This window comes from Phaethon lepturus, unplaced genomic scaffold, assembly GCF_000687285.1.
Source record: "Phaethon lepturus isolate BGI_N335 unplaced genomic scaffold, ASM68728v1 scaffold6714, whole genome shotgun sequence".
In the NCBI taxonomy this organism is placed as follows: domain Eukaryota; kingdom Metazoa; phylum Chordata; class Aves; order Phaethontiformes; family Phaethontidae; genus Phaethon; species Phaethon lepturus.
The window spans coordinates 14913-38351 of NW_010532672.1; the positions used below are offsets into that span (position 1 = coordinate 14913).

A 23439-nucleotide genomic window follows, 5' to 3' on the forward strand; every position below is an offset into this window, starting at 1 on the left:
GATATTGATGAAGCTTTGTGCATAGCTATGTGTAATCTCAGCCACTTACATGATGCAGACGAGGTGGGTGAAAATAAGTTCAATAAATCATGAAATATTGAATCCTGTCCTTGATTGAAGCTTTTTGTTATGAGTAGTCACAGATGAACATGCTATTTAAACATGCTTTTACTGCCTTCATTTTGACATGTCCTCTGTCCTTCAACTGTTGGTGCTATTTCTATGAATATACAGCTTTAAACTCCAGACTGTAGTCTGTAAAGGAGTACACGAGCCTATGCATAACTTAAAATTATGAGGTCAGTCCATGTGTTTAGAAGAACCTTATAGAAGCCAGTCTTCAAGTACTAGTGACAAAACTGATGCTTACCCAGAGGAAGAATCTGTTTGGGTTTTGTTGGGTTTTTTTGTTATGCTTACGATGAGTTTTAAGAAATAGTAGGAATTTTAGCATGCTACTTCCCTGTGTATGGTGCTATATTAGAATGTCACGTCAGGAAAGTGAGGCGGTGGGCCCAAGATCTATGTGTTTCTTGCTTCATAGGCCTAAAGCCTTCAGTTGGTGTGAGGATCCAGTCAGTGAGAGCTGACTAGGAAGTTACAGAAAAGAAAGGCATTAATGAGATACAGTTTTTCCCCCATTATATTATGTAGTCATCCTCTGATTTGCCTTTTTTTGCCCTTTTTTTCTTTTTTTATAGCAACCACAGTGTGGTTTAGTGTTACTCTTTCTGCTGGAGTACTCATCACTGTCTTGCTGCTGTGTTTCTGCTCTGTTCTGTATTAAAAAAAAAAAAGAGAAGCAATGTGAAAATAAATAATAATAATGAATAATGAAATACTAAATGCCATGTTTATTCAATACTGAATGAAATAGATGCTGAAATACTTGGAATTGAAAGTGAAGCAGGAAGGCGACAAAGTTGCAGAAACTGCAGATAGAACATTTGATGAACTTATTACTTCTCTCCAGTCAAGGTAGTAATCTGTTTTGTAGGATGGCGGGGGTGAGTTGTTTTTATCAAGATGTTGTTTCTGGGTCAGATAAAAGAATTCTAAATAAAATTTCAGTCCTCCTTGTAGCAGTATTTTGTAATACTGGTCTTCAGTTTTTGTGCAATATTTTTGCCCTTTCATACTGGCATCTTCGGAGCTGGTGTGTATTATTGGAAAACACTAGTGTATGCAGCCTCTGCTCCTTAAAAAAATAATTTTTAATAGTCTTAATTATGTTAGTTTTCTGAAACAGCTCAATTATGAGAGTTTTGCAGTGGATGATCAGTTTAACAGCAAGAATTTTTTTTTTTTTTTTAAATTGACTTTCTGCAAATTTTCAAGCTGATAGAAGCCCAAGGAAGCCTTATGTCTTCATTTTCAGAAATATTTGTATCTTCAGATTGGGGAGGTGGAGGGCGGGTATTGAAGCTTAGGATTCCAGAGGAACCTCTGAGAAGGGGACCTCATATCTTAATAGCCTGAGTTGTGAAATCCAGCTGTTCAGTTTTCAGTTGGATGTGTATGGAAGTATCAGGAGGCTTGAATGGAGGAGTGCTTTGAACATTTAACAAAAAAATGCTTCTCCAAACAAAGTGGCTTTTCAATGTGAACCCTTAACTTTTGTGATTCTTCTGATTACGAAGTGGGTTTTCCATGCTTTCCACTTCCTGCTGTTGAGGAAAATTTCTGTGTGAGATATATCCGCTTTGTATTGTGAAGTACCTGACAATTGCGTGTTGAAGTTTGAATCTGTACAGCTGAGTACAGATTTTTCAGAATGAAAAGTGATGTTTTTAATACAGGAAAAGGATGTTGTGTGCAGAATTACTGAAGAGCATCAACAACTACAGTGCTGGTATTGCAGAAGCTAAGGAAGTCATTGAAGAGAAGAAAGAATGCTTGACTGGTGCTATTAGGATTGCAAAGGAATTAAAAATAACACCTTCTATAAGAACCTATTGTGATCTCCCTCAGGTAGTTACATTTTTGCACTATGAAATAATTTATTTTTAATGAATACATTCAAATTTGGATTGAAAGTTTCTGTGATCCATCTTTCACATTGCTGACTTCAATACTGAGAGTTTTGCAGTAATGTATTCTTACCCCACCTCTACACACACAGAGAGTTTATATTTGGTCTTGGTCACAAATTAGGGTCTGGTGACTGATGTGAAACCAGACGGATGGTTCTTGCCTTGAAGATCTTGCTGTCTGAAACAGCAAATGGAGGGGGAGGACAGGAAAACTGTGACACAGTAGTGATGAGTGAAAGGGCAGCGTTTTCAGCACTCTCAAACCTTTCCCATTCCAGAGCTCTCCAACCTTTTGGCTGAACTACTCCAGAATTAATAGCCATGTTCTCCTGATCCTCTTGGTCCTAGGCCTTTACTTGCATTCTTCCTCCCCGTCATGTCAGATGTTCATAGAAACATGTGCTACCTGCCATGCTGTATCAGACCAAAGGTCCTGCGAAGTCTCCCGTCTCTGACAACAGAGAGGAAAAGCTGCTTGGAGGAAGAATTTAAGAACCTGGTCATTTAGTGAGGTTGAAGGGCAAGGATTTTATAATGGGTAGGATACATCAGGGTCATTACACTGAGTAAACATTACCTCGTGTCATAAGCTTGTGTAATGCTTCCTTGATGTCTTCATAATGCTTGTGGCTGTGTGTGTACATACGTACTTTATATGTATTTATTCATACACAATGGCAGTGAGTTCCACGTTTTAATATTTAAAATGTGGTGTACACAAAATAGCACCTTCTGTTCTTTCTAAATCTGCTACCCAGTTATTTCATTTGGAGCCTTTGGAGTCCTTGTAAGAAAGCTAATTAATAACTTGTATCATCATTCCTTGAAATAGTGTGATTTTATTTTTTTTTTTAGACTGTCATGTTCCCTGCATCCAGTTGTCACTTTCCATATGAAGAAACTTAATTTTTCTCATCTGACCCAGAAAAGAAGTCTGATTCCACCTTTTTTTCTGTTACTTGCCTCCATCTTGCCCACTGTGACTTTTGGGAGCTGGCACCCACCACTGTCCTCCCACAGGCCTACCTTCTTAGAAGTTTACCTTCTCAGTAGCTGTTGGTACAAAAGGAAAATCTGACTCCTGCTTCTGTGTACATGGTAGCATTACAAAATCCCAAACCATTAGGTCTTAGCAATGTAAGAAGACATAATTGAGACTTGGCTATTGGCTGCTAATGAGTAAACTCTTGGATTTTTTTTCTGTAAAATTAAAAATGTCGTACTCTGGCTTTGTCATGTTGTAGGTAATAGCTGCCTGTCTGGTTTTTGCATAATAGAAGCTAAGACTGTACTTCTCAATTTCAGGTTATTTATAATTTAAAGTCATCAGTTGAGGCTGAGCTCTCAAGAGTGAATAGTTTGAAGGAAAAAATATCTCCAAGGTAAATGACTGGAGTGGGAGGTATATTGGGAGGTAAATGGATGCGCTGGTTATCTTAATTACAAAACCTGTTCTTAAAACAGTTAAACAGCAAAAATGGAGCTACTTCATGTGCATTTTACTGAAAAACTACTAGTTCAGATGTATCTAAACTCATCACTGTGGTGGTTTAGCCCCAGCCGGCAACTAAGCACCACGCAGCCGCTTGCTCACGGTGGGACGGGGAGAGAATCAGAAGAGTAAAAGTGAGGAAACTCACAGGTTGAGATAAAGACAGTTTAATAGGTAAAGCAAAAGCTGCGCACACAAGCAAAGCAAAATAAGGAATTCATTCACCACTCAAGGTGTTCAGCCATCTCCAGGGAAGCAGGGTTCTGTCATGCGTAATGGTTTCTTGGGAAGACAGACGTCATAACTCTGAACACCCCTCCACCCCTTCCTCCTTCTTCATCCCAGTTTTATATACCGAGCATGATGTCATATGGTATGGGATATCTCTTTGGTCAGCCCAGATCAGCTGTCCTGGCTGTGTCCCCTCCCAGCTTCCCGTGCACCCCCAGCCTTCTTGCTGGCAGGCCAGCACGAGAAGCTGGACTGTCTGTGACTACTTAGCAACAACTCGAAACATCAGGACATTATCAACATTTTCTCATCCCAAATCCAAAACATAACCTCACACTAGCTTCCGTGAAGAAAATTAGCTCTATCCTGGCTGAAACCAGGACAATCAGTAACGCCCTGTAGCCTTCATCTGAGGCATTGGGGAGAAAGCATGTACAATTTGCTGCTATGTAAACAAATATATATGTATTTTAAAAATTCTTGACAGTCTTTGCCACTTTTAAACTTCCTCTCCTTCCCTTATAAGTAGAAATAAATTGGGAAATAATGGCTTTTTTTTATTATTATTTTTTTTTCAAATTAATCCAATTCTCACTTTCAGGAAAGACACTAATGCTTTTAGGGACACTGATGTCTAAGAAGAAATTTGTGGAATATCCCAGTTACCATTTTGCCCTCATTGGAAGTGACCAATGTGATTTCTATACCAAAAATGAGCAAAAAAAAAAAAAAAAAAAAGTGTCATGGCTGTGGTACAGCTGATCCTGTGCAGCTTGGTTGTGAGGCTGGCCAGAGTAGTGTAATCATAGTGTAGAAAGGCCACATTCAGGAATGATGAAGGAGGGACAGAATGAAGATGGTGTTAGTTTGGAACGTCTTGGGGATCCCATTATATTTCATGACTATTCTGGGGAATAGAGTGGTTGTGTGCCATCAGATTCTAACTGGCACAGAGGAATGAAGCTCAAAGTTGTTTACTAGCATGCAAAGTCTGAAAAATTACCATAGAATCACTTAGGTTGGAAAAGACCCTTAACATCATCAACACTAAACCATGTCCTTAAGCACCATGCCAACACATCTTACATCACAGAATCATAGAATAGTTTGGGTTGGAAGGGACCTTTAAAGGTCATCTAGTCCAACCCACGTCCAGTGAACAGGGACATCTTCAACTACATTACATTGCTCAGAGCCCCGTCAACCTGATCTTGAATGTTTCCAGGGATGGGGCATCTACCACTTCTTTGGGCAGCCTGTTCCAATGCTTGACAAAAGTTAAAACTCATCCTGGCATGTTAGTTGAGTCATTAGAATATGGGTAAAGGAATCTTTAAAATCATCTTTTAGTAAACTTAGTGACTTGGTAGGTAGGGCCTATTTTGAAGATAATGTCAGTGGTGAATGAGAATTTCAGAGAACACTATGTAAATGCCCAATGGCAAACTCTCCCAACCTAGAAGAAAATGAAAACATTACGAAATCAAATTTGTTTCCATTGGAAGACCTTTTAAGAACTTGAACGAAATAGGGGGGAAAAAATCTGATGGAAGGATGAGTATAAAGGCCTCGCATGCTAGTGCCATTCCAAAAATAATGCTAAAGGTGAAAAAAATCATTTCAGGAGGTGCATAGGAATTGAAGCACATTCCGTATACATAAAATACTGTAAGACAAAGGGTAGATGCTTTCTTGAATGGGCAGAGGGGAAGAGAAATTATGTTTAGTACTGCTTACACTTCAGTTTTCACAATTTGTTCATTGTCATTGGACAGCAAATCTAAGAACTTGATTGAATGAAGTTACATTTTCTATTAGCCTAAACTGTCAAACTACTTAAAATTTCATCAGTAAAGGAAAGAGCTTTTTTGATATTTGAAAAGTCATGTCAGTCAGGTGAAGTCACTAGGAAAATGGAAACATTCACCCTGGGAGCTACCGGCCTGTCAGCCTCACCTCTGTGCCTGGGAAGATCATGGAGCAGAGCCTCCTAGAAGCTATGTTAAGACACATGGAGGGCAGGGAGGCGATTGGAGACAGTCAAGCATGGCTTTACCAAGGGCAAGTCCTGCCTGACCAACCTAGTGGCCTTCTAGGACGAAGTGACCACATTAAGTGAACAAGGGAAGAGCTACAGATGTTGTATATCTGGATTTCTGTAAGGCCTTTGACACGATCCCCCACAACATCCTTTTGTCTAAATTGGAGAGATACCGATTTGATGAGTGGACTGTTGGGTGCATGAGGACTTGATTGGATGGTCACATCCAGAGGGTAGTGGTCAATGGCTCAATGTCCAGGTGACAAGTGATGTCCCTCAGGGGTCCGTCTTCGGACCAGTACTCTGTAGTATCTTCATCAATGACATAGAGAGTGGGATCGAGGGCACCCTCAGCAAGTTCGCAGATGACACCAAGCTGAGTGGTGCCGTTGACAGGCCTGAGGGAGCTGGACAAGCTTGAGGAATAAGCCTGTGTGAACCTCCTGAGGTTCAACAAGGCCAAGTGCAGGGTCCTGGCAGCTGGGTTGGGGCAACCCCAGGTATCAATACAGGCTGGGGGATGACGGGATTGAGAGCAGCCCTGCCAAGAAGGACTTGGGGGTACTGGTGGATGAAAAGCTGGACAGGAGCCCACCATGTGTGCTCGCAGCCCAGAAGGCGAAACCCAAAGCAGCGTGGCGAGCAAGTCGAGGGAGGTGATTCTGCCTCTCTACTCCGCTCTGGTGAGACCCCCCCTGCAGTCCTGCATCCAGCTCTGGAGCCCTCAGCACAGGAAAGACATGGAGCTGTTGGAGCACATCCAGCAGCAGGGCCACAAAAATGCTCAGAGGGATGGAACACCTCTCCTCTGAGGACAGGCTGAGAGAGTTGGGGTTATCAGCCTGGAGAAGAGAAGGCTCCAGGAAGATCTTAATGCAGCTTTCCAGTACTTAAAGGGAGTTCTCAGAAAGATGGGGACAGACTTTTTTGTAGGGCCTGTAGCAGTAGTACAAGGGGTAATGGTTTTAAACCGAAAGAGGATAGATTTAGACTAGATATAAGGAAGATATTTTTCACAAAACAGTGGCACAGGTTGCCCAGAGAGGTGGTAGATGCCCCATCCCTGGAAACATTCCAGGTCAGGTTGGACGGGGCTCTGAGCAACCTGCTTTATTTGAAGATGTCCCTGCTCCTTGCAAGGTGCTTGGACTAGATGACCTTTAAAGGTCCCTTCCAACCCAAACTATTCTATGATTCTACAAAAAATGAACAGAACAGGAACTTAGGTTTTGGACTTCAGCTACAGTTTTGTTCTTCAGGGCTGTTGGTGAATTCCTTTTTTCCATGCAGAATAATTTGTTGAACTAAACTGAGTTGTCCTGGTTTCAGCCAGGATAGCGCTGGTTTTCTTCACAGAAGCTAGTGTGAGACTGTGTTTTGGATTTGGGATGAGAAACTGTTGATAATGTGCTGATGTTTTGGGTTGTTGCTGAGCAGTCAAGGACAGTCCAGCTTCTTGTGCTGGCCTGCCAGCGAGCAGGCTGGGGGTGCACGGGAAGCTGGGAGGGGACACAGCCAGGACAGCTGACCCAGACTGGCCAAAGAGATATTCCCTACCATATGATGTCATGCCTAGTACATAAACTGGAGTTGGCCGGGGGCCGGAAATCGCTGCTTGGGGATGGGCTGTTGATCACTGGGTGGTGAGCAATCACTGTATTGGGCATCACTTGTTCTTGTACATTCCTTTGTTGGTATTATCATTATTGTTTCCTTCTTTCTTTCTGTCCTATTAAACCGTGTTTATCTCAACCCACGAGGTTTTTTTCCTAATTCTCTCCCCCGTCCCACTGTGGGACGCAGAAAGCAAATGGCAAGAGAGTTTTTAAGTATGAATGTGATGATAAATGAGAAACCGAATCTGTTGTTAATAGGAGTAGAAAAATGAAACCAGAGTGGGTAATTAATCTCTTAATCTGCCCCTCTGTTAATATTGTGCTGAAAAATATCACGCATCTCAAACTGTCAGAGTGAACTAGATACTCATGTCACCTTCTGTAATGTTTCTTCTCTTCTCTCGAGATTCTTCCTAAACACTGATGAGATTACATCTTTGTTAAAAAATTTGGGCAAGATTGAATGGGGAACAACGGGGCAGTAAGTATTTTTTTAATAAAGAGGATAGATACAGTAACTTACCTGTTCTTCTAGTGGTTAAATATTTATTGGAGATTAAAAATTTTTAAAGTTCTATATATCTTTTAAAATTCTATATATGCTTATGTGTTTCTAAGAGTATAATGAAACAAAGCAAAGCTTCAGATGCTGGTATTTCAATCAACAGTTAATCCAGTTAGTGTTTCAGTTCTGACATTTCAGATTTACTTGTGTTTCACCCAACTGAATTTCACTGTATCACTTCAGTTAGCAAGATTTTTTGATGCTCTGTGCTTTTCAGCTTTGGCTGGCTTTTAATGATAGAATCTTAGAATCATTTAGGTTGGAAAAGACCTTTAAGGTCATTCGAGTCTAACCGTAAACACTGCCAAGTCCACCACTAAACCATGCACCACGTCTACACGTTCGTAGTACACATAACAGAGATATTTTATCATTTCAGCATATGAAAATTACTTCATATAAGTGTACATAAATCTCTAACAGCAAATACTGAAACTTGTAGTATTTCCACTTCACAGTCTAAATATTGATTGCATCAAATGCCAAAAGAAATTACTTAAGACAAACTTGAACTAGACAAAACATTATTTTTATTTTAAAAATTACAATTGCTTGTATTTTATTAGTCCCCTTTATTTTTTTTCCCTGCAGTCTTTGACAAAAACTTGAGAAGATGGAATGGTGTTGCTTTTAGCACCACAGTAGTTAGCACTACTTATGTTAAAAAGGGCTTATTGCATACTGTAATATTTGAAAATCCTGCCGATTACAGTGAAGAGTTACTGTTAGTACAGAAGTATCTGATACGCGTTGTGTTTTTAACATGAACATCTATCTACATTATTTAACTTTTTTTTTCAAATAGTTTGTATTTGTACCTGTGGTCTCTGATCATTTATGCAGAGGGAGCTCTTGTACTGAGCTGTGCCCAAGAATATGTGCCATTTCTGTGCCAGTCCTTTTTAGGTTTCAGAAATAATTTTACTGGTTTTGTTGTCTTGGTGTTCAAAAACATAACACAATTTATTTCTACCAGCTCTTAGGTGTTTTCTTAACATAGTGATATGTTCTTAATGAAACCTCTCCTTTGACTTGTGTGCTTTTCTGAAAACAGACTGGATTATATTAATTTGTCTCCAAATAGATGTTTTCCCAAATATAGTGAAGATAATGGACAACACAGTCTTATCCTGGACGACAAAGTGGAAATGCCAGGCTGCGATACTCAATCATCTGTAGAGAATATGTTTCCAGCACTTAGCAGAGAAAGTAAAATGAAGGCTCTTGCAAGTAAACTCAGTATCCACAAAGAAGTGAAAAATACTCAAGTACAAGAAACAATGCCTATGATACATCATCAGAGTATTCCTGCTCTACCCAGGTCTCCACCCAGCCCTGATGTAGTAATAGAAGAAATATTTGAAGATGACCTGGAAAGTGAGTTTTGTAATATGCGATGCTTTCAATATTCCGTTGTGAAGCATGATGTTGCTTACGTGTTTTGTATTATGCTGTGTGTTTGCAGTTATACTGGGCTCATATGAATTCTTTAATGACGTCTGTATTTCACTTTATCTTCCTTTGAGCTAACGTCGTTTCTCTTATGTTCTACTTCAGCCTAGCTTAGTGAAAACGTTCTCACAAGTTCTCTCAAAGAGGGGTCATAAGTTCCTGTGTCTGCCTGGATGTTTCTCTTTGACTCTTAGTTACTACAGTCCCCCTCAGAGTTTCTGACATTGGCTCCTGGAGGATGCTTTTCTGGCAGTTCCCTTGGCTTCCTGAATCTTTTCCCAGGGCATTGTCCTACATTAACTGGCAAAAACAATTAGGTTCTTCAGCTTGTCAGGTTTTCCCTGGACTGTATTAGTAAGAGTAGCTAATAGGTCCAGGAAGTGATCCTTCCCCTCTGTTAGGCTCATGTGAGGTTGAACGTGTAGTACTGTGTCCAGTTCTGGATGCTGCAGTACTGAAAGTCACTGTCATACTGGAGCATACTGGAGCAAGTCCAGCAGAGCCTGCCAAGCTGGTGTCCAGGAGATGGTCAGGGATAGGGCTGAAGGCATTGGGAACAAGCTGGAACATGGAAATTCCAATTAGATAATAGGAGGATAGGTGCATCCCACAGTATAATTAAGATGCTTAACTTCAGAGCGTTTGATGTCCATAACATACCTAGGAAATTGCCATGATTCATAATGCTTGGGGAGGATGAGGGAGAGGGTAGGGGTGTTATGTGAAAGTAATTGTGGTAGCATACAGCTGTGATCAAGGTGAAGTAGATTTCAGAGCTTGGGCATGCCTGTCTAGAGTAGCATATTCCAGAATCCCAGTGGACTTCACAAAACTCTTGTCAGAACAAAATTCCTTGAAACTGCAGTGTTACATAAGTTTTGCATGTCTTGAATCTAAGAATTTTAATGGTAGTTTTTTAATCTTGGAGCTAGCATGTGGGCTGACCATGTGCACATAGTCACTCTGTGTGCCTCTGTTTCAGTCACATCAGATAGAAGAATTTTTGCCTTTGCAGTACCCTTACAATACATGTCATTTCTCTTTACTGTGTTTGCTGCTTTACTACATATGTATAAATACTTAACTAACCTAATTCATTAAACTTTTCTCCTAAAACAATAAAGAGTTTCCTGCAGAATATCATGCTGATGAACAGAGGAAGAAACTCTTCAAGAAGGAAACACGTTTTCAACATAAAGCTGGTTAGTGGTTTTCCTATCTGGTAAATGCTTTAGCTTACTAGAAGTGACCCATTCTCCAAACAGTGAGAGCAGACATTTGTTGGAGAGTTGGACATGTATTTTAGCATTCTAGTTAGGATCAGGAATGTACTAGGAAGGAGATCTCCTGACCATCCCTAGTTAGCATGTGTTTGCTCACATGTAAGAGCAGACCTGGGGCACATGAATTGATTTCCTTCCAGTTAAAACTAATCTGGGAGGTGCTTAACAGTTCAGATGTCATTCTTAGCACCAGCAGTTTTGCTCTTCAAAAACACTCCCTCGTCTGCTGTCCTTGCTAATGTAAAGACTATTTGATTTGCCGTAAAACCACTCGGTTGGAAGATGCAATACAGGAAGTCGCAAGCAACTTTCCGAAACTCGACATTGGCAGTGTTTCTCAACACCTGGCAGATATCTGACATAATGATAGCAGCACTTGCTGTGAACAGTGGGACACGTTTCCTAGGTCAGTAGTTTATATACTGAATTTTGAACAGTTGTTGTCTTCCCGCTCCATCTACGTTTGGTTTTCTGAATTATGAGTGAACAGATGAATGTATAAAATTGAGAGTAATTTGAGGAAATAAGTTACTTCATCCAAAAATTCTGTAGGCACAGTTTGTGCAGTGCTTTGAGCCTTGGTTATTTTTGAGTGTAAATGGTAATAAAAGTTGAAGAAGCAGATTTGGAAAATACTGCTGCAAAAAGATGTGCCTTATCTGGGATGCAAAATAATATTAGCAAAGAAAAAAGATTAAGGAAATTGCTTTTTTTTTTTTGTTTGGGTTTGGGAGGTGTTTGTTTGATTTTTCTTTGGGTATTTTTTTAACTTCAGAGTCATATAAAGGCGCTCTCTCCTGACAATTTCTTGTCCAATAACTTGCAAATTCACTGGCTGCTCTTAATGCAACTTGACAGAGTTAATTAGAGAATTTGAGCATTTTAAGTCCATAACAAATTCTGTGGAAATAAGTAATTAGCAAAGAAATTCTCCTAATGCCCATACTGAAGTTAGTGTATTGTGTGCTAAGCCTTTATTAGACATCCAAGAACTCACATCGAGAGACAAATACCTCACAACTATTGCAGTTGTGTGATGTTTGAGCCTTTCCAGACACTTGAGGATCTCTCACGTATACACTGAGAGAACAAGATTTTAAGAGATTAATGATCATAGAGTTACTTGATGTGACTGTTTTTATCAATAATAGGCTAAAATACCTATTTGGTGCAATATTGCTTCTTTTTGGACCATGGGAAGCATTATTTGAAGTTTGATATAACGAGTTTTTAATTCTCTCTTGCTAGAAGCCTTAGTTATCAGACAAATAATATTTGATAATTTTTTCAAATCCTTTTCAGGCATTTGTGGTCTGTTGGGATTTTTTGTTTGTATTTAGTTTAAGGAACATTCCCAAACAGCTTAAAGACCTCTCTTCTGGATCTATCTGGCTGTAGCGATCCAGAACTGGCCCAGCTCCTGTTACTGGTTTTGGCTGGAGGTATCGGCCTCCACTGATCTAGTGAAGTGGCTGTTAATACATGTTTTTCCTGGTCTACTTAAGACAAGCTAGCTGACTCCTTGTATCATTGAAGATGGTGACCAGGGGTAATCCAGAGGAGTTAGCGTACCTAGAAGTAAAATCTTTCAAGTCACTCAGACTTTTTACTCAGATACCATCTTTTCCACTGGAAATGCCCAAGAGTAATCTTGCATTTGTTCTGGACACTCATTTCCTAACCTTCCAAGCACAGTCCTGCGTCCATGCTCAGAATGTTTCAAATGCTAGATTCTTTGTGCCATCTTTTGCCCACAATCAGTTGTAGTTCAGAGATGAGCACAGAGATTGCAGTGCTTTAGGATGCTGCAAATCTGTCTGTCTGCTGTGCCCTGATCAGTCACGCAGGTGGCATTGGATCTAGGTGATGCTATCCACTCTTTGCAGTAAGTTTTGTGGTGTAAAATATTCTTGTAGGAATTGAGTTGCTGGGCTTCTAAAACCTTTTGACCCATCCAACTGCCTTTGGTGAGTAGCTTCAGAAAGAGAAACCTGCATTTTGGATTCCAAATCAAGGGAGGTACCTGCAGTACAAAGGATTTGGATGCGTTATCAGAAGTACTGTCTTACATAAGGTCATCTTTTGGCTAGCTTTAGACCATTCCGTGATCTTCATGCATTATCACTGAATAACTATACAAAAGTCCTTAGCATACCTGTATTTAGAGGCAGGAGTCTTAATTTCTCTAATTTGCTTTCTAGAAGCTTCCTATTTCTCTTTAAATAGAGGGAATACAAACTGAATTACCTACTTAAATTCAAGACAACCAGTTTAAGGAGTAGGACAGCCTCTTGTTTTGCAGGGTAGCTTAAGAGAGGTAGTTTGAAAGAGCCGTTTAATCAGAAAGCAAACATGGTAACTAGTTTGAAACAAGCATGAGCAGATGTGTCGGATTAAAAGCTATTTGGGGTAATGTTATCATGATTAATTCAACATAAACCTAATCACATGTCTAATAATATCAGTTGGAGTCACTTGGAGAGTGTTTGATAATCTGTTTTATGTCTTACTCAGGCTGGACAGAACTAGTGTTTGTAAGCCATGTTATAAATCCATGCCACTTCTATATTCGGAGATACTCACAGAAGAAAGAAGCAGGGGTTTTGGAGAAGAAACTGAAAAACTTTTGTTGTAATAGGAGTTTGTATCTGTTGCCTTCAGATACTTTGGAACTAGGTAAATTATTAATTTCTAAAGGGTCTACATTAGCTTAAAATACCATCTTGCAGTACGTCTTCCTTAGTGTAATATTCTTTTTTCCGCCTCCTCCCTGCCCTGCCTTTACATAGTAAAGCAGTCCTTATATGTTCTGGAATCTACAATTAATGCTTGTTGGAAAACTTTGTACACATTATTCAGTAAAACAGACTTTTGTTAAATCATATGAACAAAATGGTAGAAGTAAAAAAGACTCTGCAGTTCTTCTCAGCCTCAACAAATTGAGTGCTTAGAGTAACGAGCAGTTGAAACACCTGGCAAAAAACTTAATGTTTTCCATTAATTAGGTGGTAATTGTTAACTGCTAGTTCTTTTAGTATACTGATTTTAATGACTAGCCTAGTTCTTTCATTACTTTAGTAAATCACCTTTCTGTCATGCAAGCAACATTCCCTTTGAGTGGCTACATTTTTTTTTTAAAGTTCACTAACTTGATAGAAACCATTCTGGAAGTAAAAACGACTGACAGTAATGCATTGCTAAATCATTAAAATTATTTTCTACCCCACACGTTTACAATGTTACTCACTTCTAGAAGGTATTTAGAAAACTTGTAAGTATGGAGTAGCTCTCAACTTCAATGATTTTTTGACGCTTTACTAAGAGGTATAGAAAATTTGCCAGAAACTACTTCTTAATACAAGCTAAACACCTCCTAGCCTCACAGACACCGTGTAAATGAATGTGAGGAGAAAACTTCTGGTGGCTATCGAGACAAGGTTTTTAATATCTTTGTGTCTTCATTTTAGCAGTAGTGCTCTTATTACCTGTGCGGAAGATAGGCAACAATGGAACATTACGCAGAACTGTAATAATATTTCCAGTGTGAAATGTCTACAAATACTGAATTTAGTCTTCCTTTTTTTAATTTTCTTCCATATAGGTGCCAGAACTTTTATTAAGAGTAAGGAAACCGGAATGTGGTGCCGTGGAACTATCACTGAACTAATTCCCCTAAAAAGTAAAAATGAGAGGAAGTCTTGTGGTCCAATAAGATGCAAAGTTTGTGATATTGCACTGCTGGAAGTATTCCTGATTGATTTTGGGAGCTCTGTAGTTCTAATCTTCTCAGGGTATGTTACAGAGAGAGGTTTTTGTCTGCAATTGTTGTCCTTGACTGTTGTTACTCAAGAGGATCTCCACTAAGAGACACATCCTCTATCAGCTTCACACAAGCAGAATAACCAGATATCCAAATGACACTAATGTTCTGTACGCATCTATTTCCCACAGGAAAAGTGGCAGTGTGTGTAAGTACACAAGTGTACCAGCCTTCATGTGTTAAAATGTTTAGCTTAATTGCAAAAGAGAACGCGTGAGTCCTCAATGTTTAAAAAAAAAATGCATTTCATTGAGACTTTCTAGTTTTGTTTCAATGACATGACATTATGCCAATTATTGCAATAATGACCATTATTTTAAGTGGGGGGTTTGGTTTTGGGAGTTTTTTGGTTGGGTTTTTTTTTGTCTGTCTTTTAAGCTAGTACTGCTTTTATTCCCATTGACAACAGATATGTTCCCACTGAAAGGCCTGAACCTGCTGCTCTGCAGACTATTGAAACAGATGACATTTGTTTGTTTGTAAGGAAGCCTGATCAGCATATTGAGGCAGAACTTGCAGCTGTTCCTCCTTTAGCAGTACGATGTTCGTTGAATGATGTTGTTCCTAAAAATGCAGTAAGTAAAAGCTGTTTGCATTGTTTGAGGAGACTTTTTTTCTTCCTAAGATTTAGTTTGAAGAATTTAAGTGCATAACTTGTAATGATCTTATTCCAGTATAAACAGAAGGAAACTTGAGAGGAGTACAGGGTATATGTTACTTTTTAAAAACAGTTAGATCTTCTCTTCTAAAAAGATGTCTTGCATTGCTTTCATTGGAAAGGAAACAAGAGCTTATAGCAGTCTGTCTTAAAAAGCCTCTGGGTTTACAAATACGTATGTCAGATTTAAATCTCACTACTCTTACTCTAGACATGTTCTTTTGTCAAATTTAAAAACAAATTACAGAACTGATATTCTTATTTCATGGCTATCTGGTAGATTTATGTAAGTAGTAACTTTTAAAAATCATCCAAACAGAGAAGAAGTGGCTTCAGAATTTTTAAGAGAATCTTCACGGGTTGTCCTTTGTTACGTAAAATTTTGGCCATATACTGAAAAGTGTTATTCATTCTTTTTCAATATAACAACAAATAAAGTACTGTCGACATTTATTCCCTTAGAAAAAGGACATATGTAGCAGCATTATTTTCTTGAATCTTCACTTACTTATTAAGCTTTCATTATTTTTGCAACACTTACATGGGAATGAGCTATGTCCAATGCAGCTGTGCATTTCTGACAGTATAACTGCTGTTTAGTTTTGGGTTTTCTTACCAGGCTGATGTTGTCTTGAAGTAGCTTTAAATAGGAAAGGTCTGGAACGATTTTCACAGGTATGGGTAAAATGCCTTCCTTGTATGTTCTTCCATTTTTTTCACACCTAAAAAGCACAGATTTGCAGTGTCAAATGAGAAATGCATTAACTTGATCCAGGAGAAATAAATTCAGGTAGGCTTTTTCAAGGTAAATAAGTCATCAAGAAAGATATTGTGGAGAGGAGGAATGTGTAAATTGACCAAACTATTTTGTGCACTTGTATAAAGACACAAAAGATAAGAATAAACTTTCAAAAGAATTGGGAGAGCCAAAATGTAAGTCATGAGATAAAATAGCATACGACAATTCTGGTTTATCTATCAGGGATGAAATCTTTAGTCTTTAAAGAAACATGGAGGCAACTGCAGCCCTTTAATCTATCTGACTCAGTTTTATACAGTTAAAAACACTTACATGGACTAGACAGTCTTATCAGTGTGTTCAATATTTTATCTGTTCAGATGCATCTGTGCTCCCTTCCTTGCTTCCATTTTATTTTTTTTTGATTACTATTTATATTTTTTGTTTTAACATTCTCTGACATCTTCAGTAACTTTTTCTTTCTTCCTAACACAGAGTGAAGGTTGGGGAGAGGAAGCAAGGACAAAATTTTTAGGAATGGTACATAATAAGGTTGTTTTAATGACCATATTTAGAGAAGAGGATGGTGTTCTCATTGTGGATTTGAAAAAACCTCCATTTAATAAAATAATCAATAACATGCCAGTGTCTGTCAAGGATGCATTAGTTTTTTTAGACTTGGCAAGGTATGTGTTTTCCTTTAGTTTATGCTCTTACGCTATAAATGATAACAGCATAATACTTACAACATGAAGTTTACCAAGCAAGTTGTTTTTGCAGTGCTGTAGTAATCATCAGCAATATCTGTTGATTTCCTTTTTTCACCTTCGCTAATAATCACTGTGGCATACTCTCACTAGTCAGGGCTTTATTTGCATAATGAACTTTATTTTAGAAAGTGACAAAATTCAGATTTCTGTACAAGTTTGAATAACAGCGGAGTAAAAGGAGAAGCCCTTAGTGTCTACCACAGACGGAAAAACATGCAGAAATCAGCCCTGCGTCTGTTTGATTTGGCTGGTAGGCAGTGACAGGCTACTCAGCACATCTGAACCAGCTACGTGATGTGATGCATATAGCACAACAAATAGGAGAAAAAATGACAGGGCATAAAGGGTGCTTGATGTTGGCATTAGGGCAGAGGAGAGCTGCTTTGAAGGGACCAGTGGAAGAGGCAGGAAATAAAGAACATGAGTGTTGTGGTGTTTGGGTACAGGAGTACAGCATGCAAATCTGTAGGAAATTATAGTTAATTTTGCTGCACATAGAGAAAGGTCTTTGTTCATATTTGAGCATAACTAGTTATGGTGGTGAGAACAGTGGGAGATAATTTTTTAATGCATCTGTGTTCCTCAGGTAATTGCTTTTTATTAAGTGAGGAAAAGGAAATCTAAAAGAAAATGGTTTTCTCAATGTAGTGGATTGTAGCCTTTTATTTATTTTTTTTTAACAATTTAAATGTATGCTACTGCATCCCAAATAACAAAAACTTTCTAGGAGCCAACTGCCATACATCATTCTTCATGTGTTACATTTGTGATGGGAGAAGCATTAGAGAGAACTGACTGCACCAACTACAAGAAGGAACGTTCAAGCTAGTCATACAAACATGAATCAAGTTATTTTTATAAGACCATTTTGGGCTTTTCATGGGAAACTTGACATTTGAATATAAAAGGCTTCTTTCTCACTTAATTTTGACAGACTTTATTCAAAATACCATTTTGTTTACCTTAGGTTTAGATCACAGCTTCCCAGTCAGTTAGAAAATAATACCGTCTTGCAGTATAGTCCACCTAAGATTCCACAAGAAAGAGAAGAAGTGTCTGTTGTAATTTGTCACATTAATAGTCCAAGTGATTTCTATCTCCGGTTGGTAAGTTTAGAAATAAGGTCTATTTAAATAAAACTCTGAACAAACATTTTAATGTTGAGCTACTTGTAGTCCACATTAAATAAGCTACAATTTCCATTAACTTCTGTCACTTGTTACAGTTTTAGGATTCCTAGAATTAATAAATGAGATTAATCCTACAATGCTAGATTAATCCTAGATTAGTTCTAGGAATTCTTAGAATTCCAGAAAGTTAACTTTTTTGGTCAGTTTTGTTACATGGTTAATTCCTACGTACGTGTTTTACTGTTTAGAGTGGTGGTTGAACAAGGCAATATTCAACAATTGTTAGGCTCTTTAATTCACTTTATGTGGGGGAGGACTAGGAAGTACATTACTAGAAAAAAGGTCCCTTAAAAGACCAAAAATGCCATTTAAAAAAAAAAAAAAAAAAGAACATCTGGTGTGTATGTATGTGTGCTGGTTTTGGCTGGGATACCAGCACAGTATGTTTTGGTTTTCTTATTTTAGAGAGATAGCCTGGATTCTTTAGCTCTTCCAAAGAAAATACAGGAGGTGTATAAACATGAGTATGGTAATAACTTGGAAATTGTCTGCCCAGTTGAAGGCCAAGCCTGTATTGCAAAACAGGAAGATGGGAATTGGTACAGAGCACAGATTATAGGTGAAGTATTGATTCTTTCACTATAATGCTATGTTGCAAAATCAGGTGTGGTACTAGATCAGAGTCACACACTGGATATGAATAGTAACAAACAGCTGTTATTCTTACTAGGCATTCTTACACTAACAGGTTCATCAAGTCAGTAGTACTAATTCCTGTTATATTCTTTTGCTATTAATGGAGTGTTTTATACTTTTTTTTAAATAAAGAGAAGTGGTATACTTAATTCTATATATTATTGAAATTCTATTATATAATTATTTTAATTAACATTTCACTTCCTGTTACAGTTTGAACTATAAATTTGTCTATTATAACCAACCTCTGAGTGTAACTAGTGTGTGTTAATAATTCCCCATAGTAATTCCAAAGGGGATGTGAGGGTGTACTTGTGCTCATCTCTGTATGGGCAGTGTAGCATGCCTGTATGCTGACATGCCTACTTGGCATGTATTTAATGTGCTAGTGTCTCATAAAGTGATTAGATGGAAGGCGACCAAAATGCTAATTCTGTCATTTCAGGAACCCAAAAGAGTATAGTTTTTGAATTGGGTTGTAGAACATTGGAAAATGTGGTATTTTATGATCATACGGTATAGATGTGGATTTTGCTCTGAAATTCTGGTGCTTTAACCTGTATCAGATACTCATTTTTTGTTTTAATAACTTGGGTTGTTTTTCTTGAAGGGCTGCCCACTCATCAAGAAGTTATGGTAAAATATGTTGACTTTGGCAATGTTGCTAACTTAACTCTTAAAGACATACGCAGAGTAAAAAAGGAGTTTCTGAGCTTTCCAGAAAAGGTAAATTAGTGCTTTCCTGGATTAAATACGTAAAATTAATAGAATCTCGATGGATGTAAGGGGAAAGAGAGAGTTGTTAACATTCTGAAGTAAATAAAATGTTAAGCGCGTTCTTTTTCTCATGGGTTTATGATGTGACTTACTAAATATGTGTCGGGTGAACATTTGAAAACTCTTGAATTTTTTTTATACCACTCAGTTTTAAATTAAATCTAATGTTACCTTGCAGTGAGGAGGTGTATATACATTGTGTGTCTGTGTGTTTAATTCAAGTACCTTCTTTTACTCCACAGTAAGCCAAATTAATTTTTACATTCCTTCATTTTCAGATTACAATCTAATAATGGTCTTTTTAAAAAATTGTATTTTTGTTTGGTTTATGGTATTTGAAGTTTGTTATTTTCCTAGCTTTAGGTATTGTAGGAGTTTCCCCCTTCTGACAAGGAGAAAAACTGAGTGGGAAAGGAAATGGCAAAGTATTTGTGTCAAATAAAAAATGCGCATAAATAGAAAATAATTCTTTTTCTTCGGCTGTTCATTTGATAGTTCTGGTTGCGAACCATAATTATGCTAAACTTTAAAACTTCATATGTTGATAGGGGTTTTTTAACCAGTTGTAGGCACCAGAAATAGTGATTGTTGTAACTAAGGTTGGCCAGCATCTTTTACTGAAAATAGGATTTAATTGTTTATATTCTGAGCAGATGTTTCTGGGGAAAGTGTCAGAAAATAATTGAGCCTTTTTAGACAGCAAGGGAGAGGAAACATTCTGAAAAAGGCAAAATGTTCTTCCATTTGCAGTGTCTTAATGCTTCAGATCAGAGCGACTAATGAATAAGGGTGTTAGGATTTTTGATGTATGTTATCCCATCGTTCCAACTGATTGCTTGTTACTGACTAAATACAAATCCTCAGAAAAATCCATGAAGAGTTTGTCAGCTCTTGAGCACATACTAGTAGGCTTCCTGACTTTAAACGTAAAAGGGAAGGGGCTGAAGAGTTACATATACAGCTGGATATATGACCACTAGAGAATGGTCTAAAAAAACTGGAACCCATCAGTTGTTGTCAGATTTCAGCATTATTATGCCATATATAGGTTATGGTGAAACACCCTGGCAAGGTGTTTACACTTGAAGTTTGTGTAAGAAATAAGAGTTTCCTGTTGGTGTTAGTTTTAATGCAAGTAATAGATCAGCAGGCTTAAGTCTGCTTATGTATTGCTTTGTTTTCAAATATTTTCTATTTTTAAAAAATGTAATTTTTAAGGATTTAAAATTCCTTGAAACATGAATGAACACAAGATTGCAAAATCAAGCATTCAGAAGGTAAATATCAGAGGTGACGTTGCTTGTGCAGGTCTGTCCTGTTGCGTTTAAGTATTGGTCAGTCTTTACATGTGATCATGTATTGCATTGCATCAGATGTAAGTAGTTGTTTAAGAGAATTGAGTTAGGTTGTTACAAGAGAAGTTGGACTCTTTTCAGCCTGTTTGCAGGCATTTTAATGGACTCAGATGATACAGAAATTTTGGCCAGGACTGGAATGAGCAGTGCTTAATGTAGTGTTGGTTTTGTCATCCACAGCCCTTTCTTTTAATGGTTATTTAACTTGTCATTCAGTCTTCTTTTCATATTCCTGACTGCCTGTATCCTAAGAATATCTGCACAAAGCATTCTTATTTATATTGTCTTTATTTCCTTTCTCTCCCTTTTCCCTTACCTGTGTTACTCTTCTTTCTTTCGGCTCAATAAACAAGAAGGAGGAAACAAGAACATTCACAGTTAATTTAAAATTGAGCCATAGTGTAGCCACCAAAGTTTGCAAAAAAGATGCTAAACAAAAATTATTTTAATCAAAGTAAAGTACTTAATCTCCTATGATTTCTTGTGTGTCCCTTTTTTTATGTCTCCTAATTAATCCCTTTCAGAAATCTAATAGGAATTTTCTAACCTAGGTACTGTAGTACTCTGGTGTCTTTGTGTTTAGTCCTTCAGACTTCTACAATGGTATAGTCATGTTAATCTTAGATGCTTTGGGTCGGGGTTATTACATCATGATAAGCAAAACAGGATGAAGCTTTCTTGGTCACCTCTCTGCAGTAATCTTTCCTGATCTCTGCAGCCAATTCTATGCCTAACCATAAAGGCAGGCAAGGAGAAGTGAGCTGTATTTCAGTAGGAGTGTGTCTGAATTTGAGGTTCATGCTCAGCTGCCAGCAGGAGGGCATCATCTTAAATCAAATCAAATCAAATCAAATAATGGTAATGTGGAACCGGAAGCCAAGGTCATGCTGTCTTGCGCTCCTGCATGAGTGCAAAGCAGAGGCTGGATTTGGTTGTAATGAGATGGTCTTGATATGTGGTGGTATATACATAATTTGAATTATTCCTTAGGCAATCCGGTGCAGGCTGGCTTGCATTGAGCCTTATAAAGGGGCAAGTGAGTGGAACAGAGAAGCCAAGGAAAAATTTGAAGAAGTGACTGAAAATAAACTTATGCTATGTTCAGTTGTTGGTAAGTTATCAACAGAGTATTAATTTTTATTTAAATATTATTAAATCAACTCCAGTGTGGAAACATGCACTTTCATATTTTAAATAGTATGTATTTGAAGTGCCTATGTTCATACTTGCCACATGTAGCTTGGAGTGTGGATATCAAAACATGAACTAATTGGAGGAGACATAACTTCTGACAAAAGCTCTTGTTTATGTCTTCTTTTATGGACCACACCAGCATTATGTGATACAAGTATCCAGGTTTATTAAGATGGGCTTGTTTCCAAAAGTACAAGCTATCCTTGACTGTTGCTGACTTTATTGGTAGCTGGGACTGTGATCACTGCTGCTCTAAAAATATCGTGGAAAAAAATAATTTCAGATAAAACATATACACCTTAGGATTTTTCTCAATACCATTTATTGTTAATATGCAGCTACTTATTTTTCAGCACTTGTAGAATGGTGGAATGGTGGTTTGGAAGCCATATAATAAATTAATTTACATGTAGCAGTTAGTTTCTTTGTAGAAAAAATATCTTGTAATTATTGGTGTATTTTAAGTTAATTTTATAGATAATGTGCAGAGCTCAGCTTCTACATATTTTTGATGTTCAGAACAAATTATTTTCCAAATCAAATGTAATTTTACAAAATTCTGTCTTTTAGTACCATTTGTCATGCTTCCAAAACTCTAGTCTTTATACTGTTATTGATTGACACTGATTACATGTATATTATTCATTCACAGAAATTTTAGATAACAACATCTTATCTGTTGAACTCTATGACTCCTCTGCTGTTCATGGAAGAAGAGTTAGTATTAACTGCCAACTAGTTAAAGAAGACCTAGCATCCTACATACGTGGGTAAATGTGCTGCACATAACTTAAAGTATTTGGAAAAACTGAATTTGTGTAACAAAATTACTGGCTTTAGTATTGCACCTCCAGTGGCTGGAATTTACCACATTTGGTACATAAATACATTACAAATCACATTCACCAACTGACTTAAGTTACAGAGTGTAACTCTGTAGGTCGGCATAGTTGAATTCTCAAGATAAATCTTGACTAACATGATGTATTGAAATTGTAATTGATTCAACAGTTGGAGATTAAATTTTTCCATCGTACTTTTAACGTGCTTAAGTGCCAAATCTTCTCAAGCTGGTTATCATTAAGGTTCCCATTATCTTGTAGTAAGAAAAGAAATATCACTTCTGTGTGCTTAACCTGCACCTAAGACAAGTCATCTCTTTGGAAGGTCGGTTATTAGAAAACAAATACTCAGATAACCAGCTATGACAGCGACAGAAGAGTTGGGAAGCCTGCTGTGAGAGATGAGGCTGATAAGGAGATAACACTGCTGCATTTAATTTGTTGTGTTTTTTAAAAAATAATCCATGGGCTGCATTAATGAAAATCAGTAATTACTCTTTCATTAATAATTTTTGAATACTGATGAAAATAAAAAGATTGTTGAAGAGAAAGTTTTGATTCCAAAAGGGAATTCCTGAATTCACTTTTTTTCAGGAGGAAGTAAATAAGTGGATTATCATCTCTTAGCTCAGAAATATAAACCTTAGTAACACATTTCTTGTACTGGTCACAATTTTTAGTAAGATTTTGTAAGGTTAAGCAGCTTTATTTAAATCTGAACAGCTGAATTGTTTTGTCACTGTCA

At 37.7% G+C, this 23439-nt stretch overlaps 1 protein-coding gene across 1 annotated transcript in view; it reads left to right on the plus strand.

Moving 5' to 3' along the window:
* RNF17 (ring finger protein 17) overlaps window positions 1–23439 on the plus strand; it is a 54903-nt gene that overhangs the window by 7877 nt on the left and 23587 nt on the right. The window contains exons 7-22 of the mRNA XM_010284919.1: window positions 1–63; window positions 878–978; window positions 1800–1971; window positions 3339–3415; window positions 7820–7894; window positions 9081–9355; window positions 10555–10632; window positions 13228–13389; window positions 14315–14504; window positions 14943–15108; window positions 16426–16616; window positions 17668–17810; window positions 18300–18449; window positions 19137–19252; window positions 21649–21769; window positions 22505–22622. The exon at window positions 1–63 is cut by the window's left edge and continues 1 nt beyond it. Of these exons, the coding sequence (XP_010283221.1) occupies window positions 1–63; window positions 878–978; window positions 1800–1971; window positions 3339–3415; window positions 7820–7894; window positions 9081–9355; window positions 10555–10632; window positions 13228–13389; window positions 14315–14504; window positions 14943–15108; window positions 16426–16616; window positions 17668–17810; window positions 18300–18449; window positions 19137–19252; window positions 21649–21769; window positions 22505–22622 (2198 nt within the window). The remainder of the gene's footprint in view (window positions 64–877; window positions 979–1799; window positions 1972–3338; window positions 3416–7819; window positions 7895–9080; window positions 9356–10554; window positions 10633–13227; window positions 13390–14314; window positions 14505–14942; window positions 15109–16425; window positions 16617–17667; window positions 17811–18299; window positions 18450–19136; window positions 19253–21648; window positions 21770–22504; window positions 22623–23439) is intronic.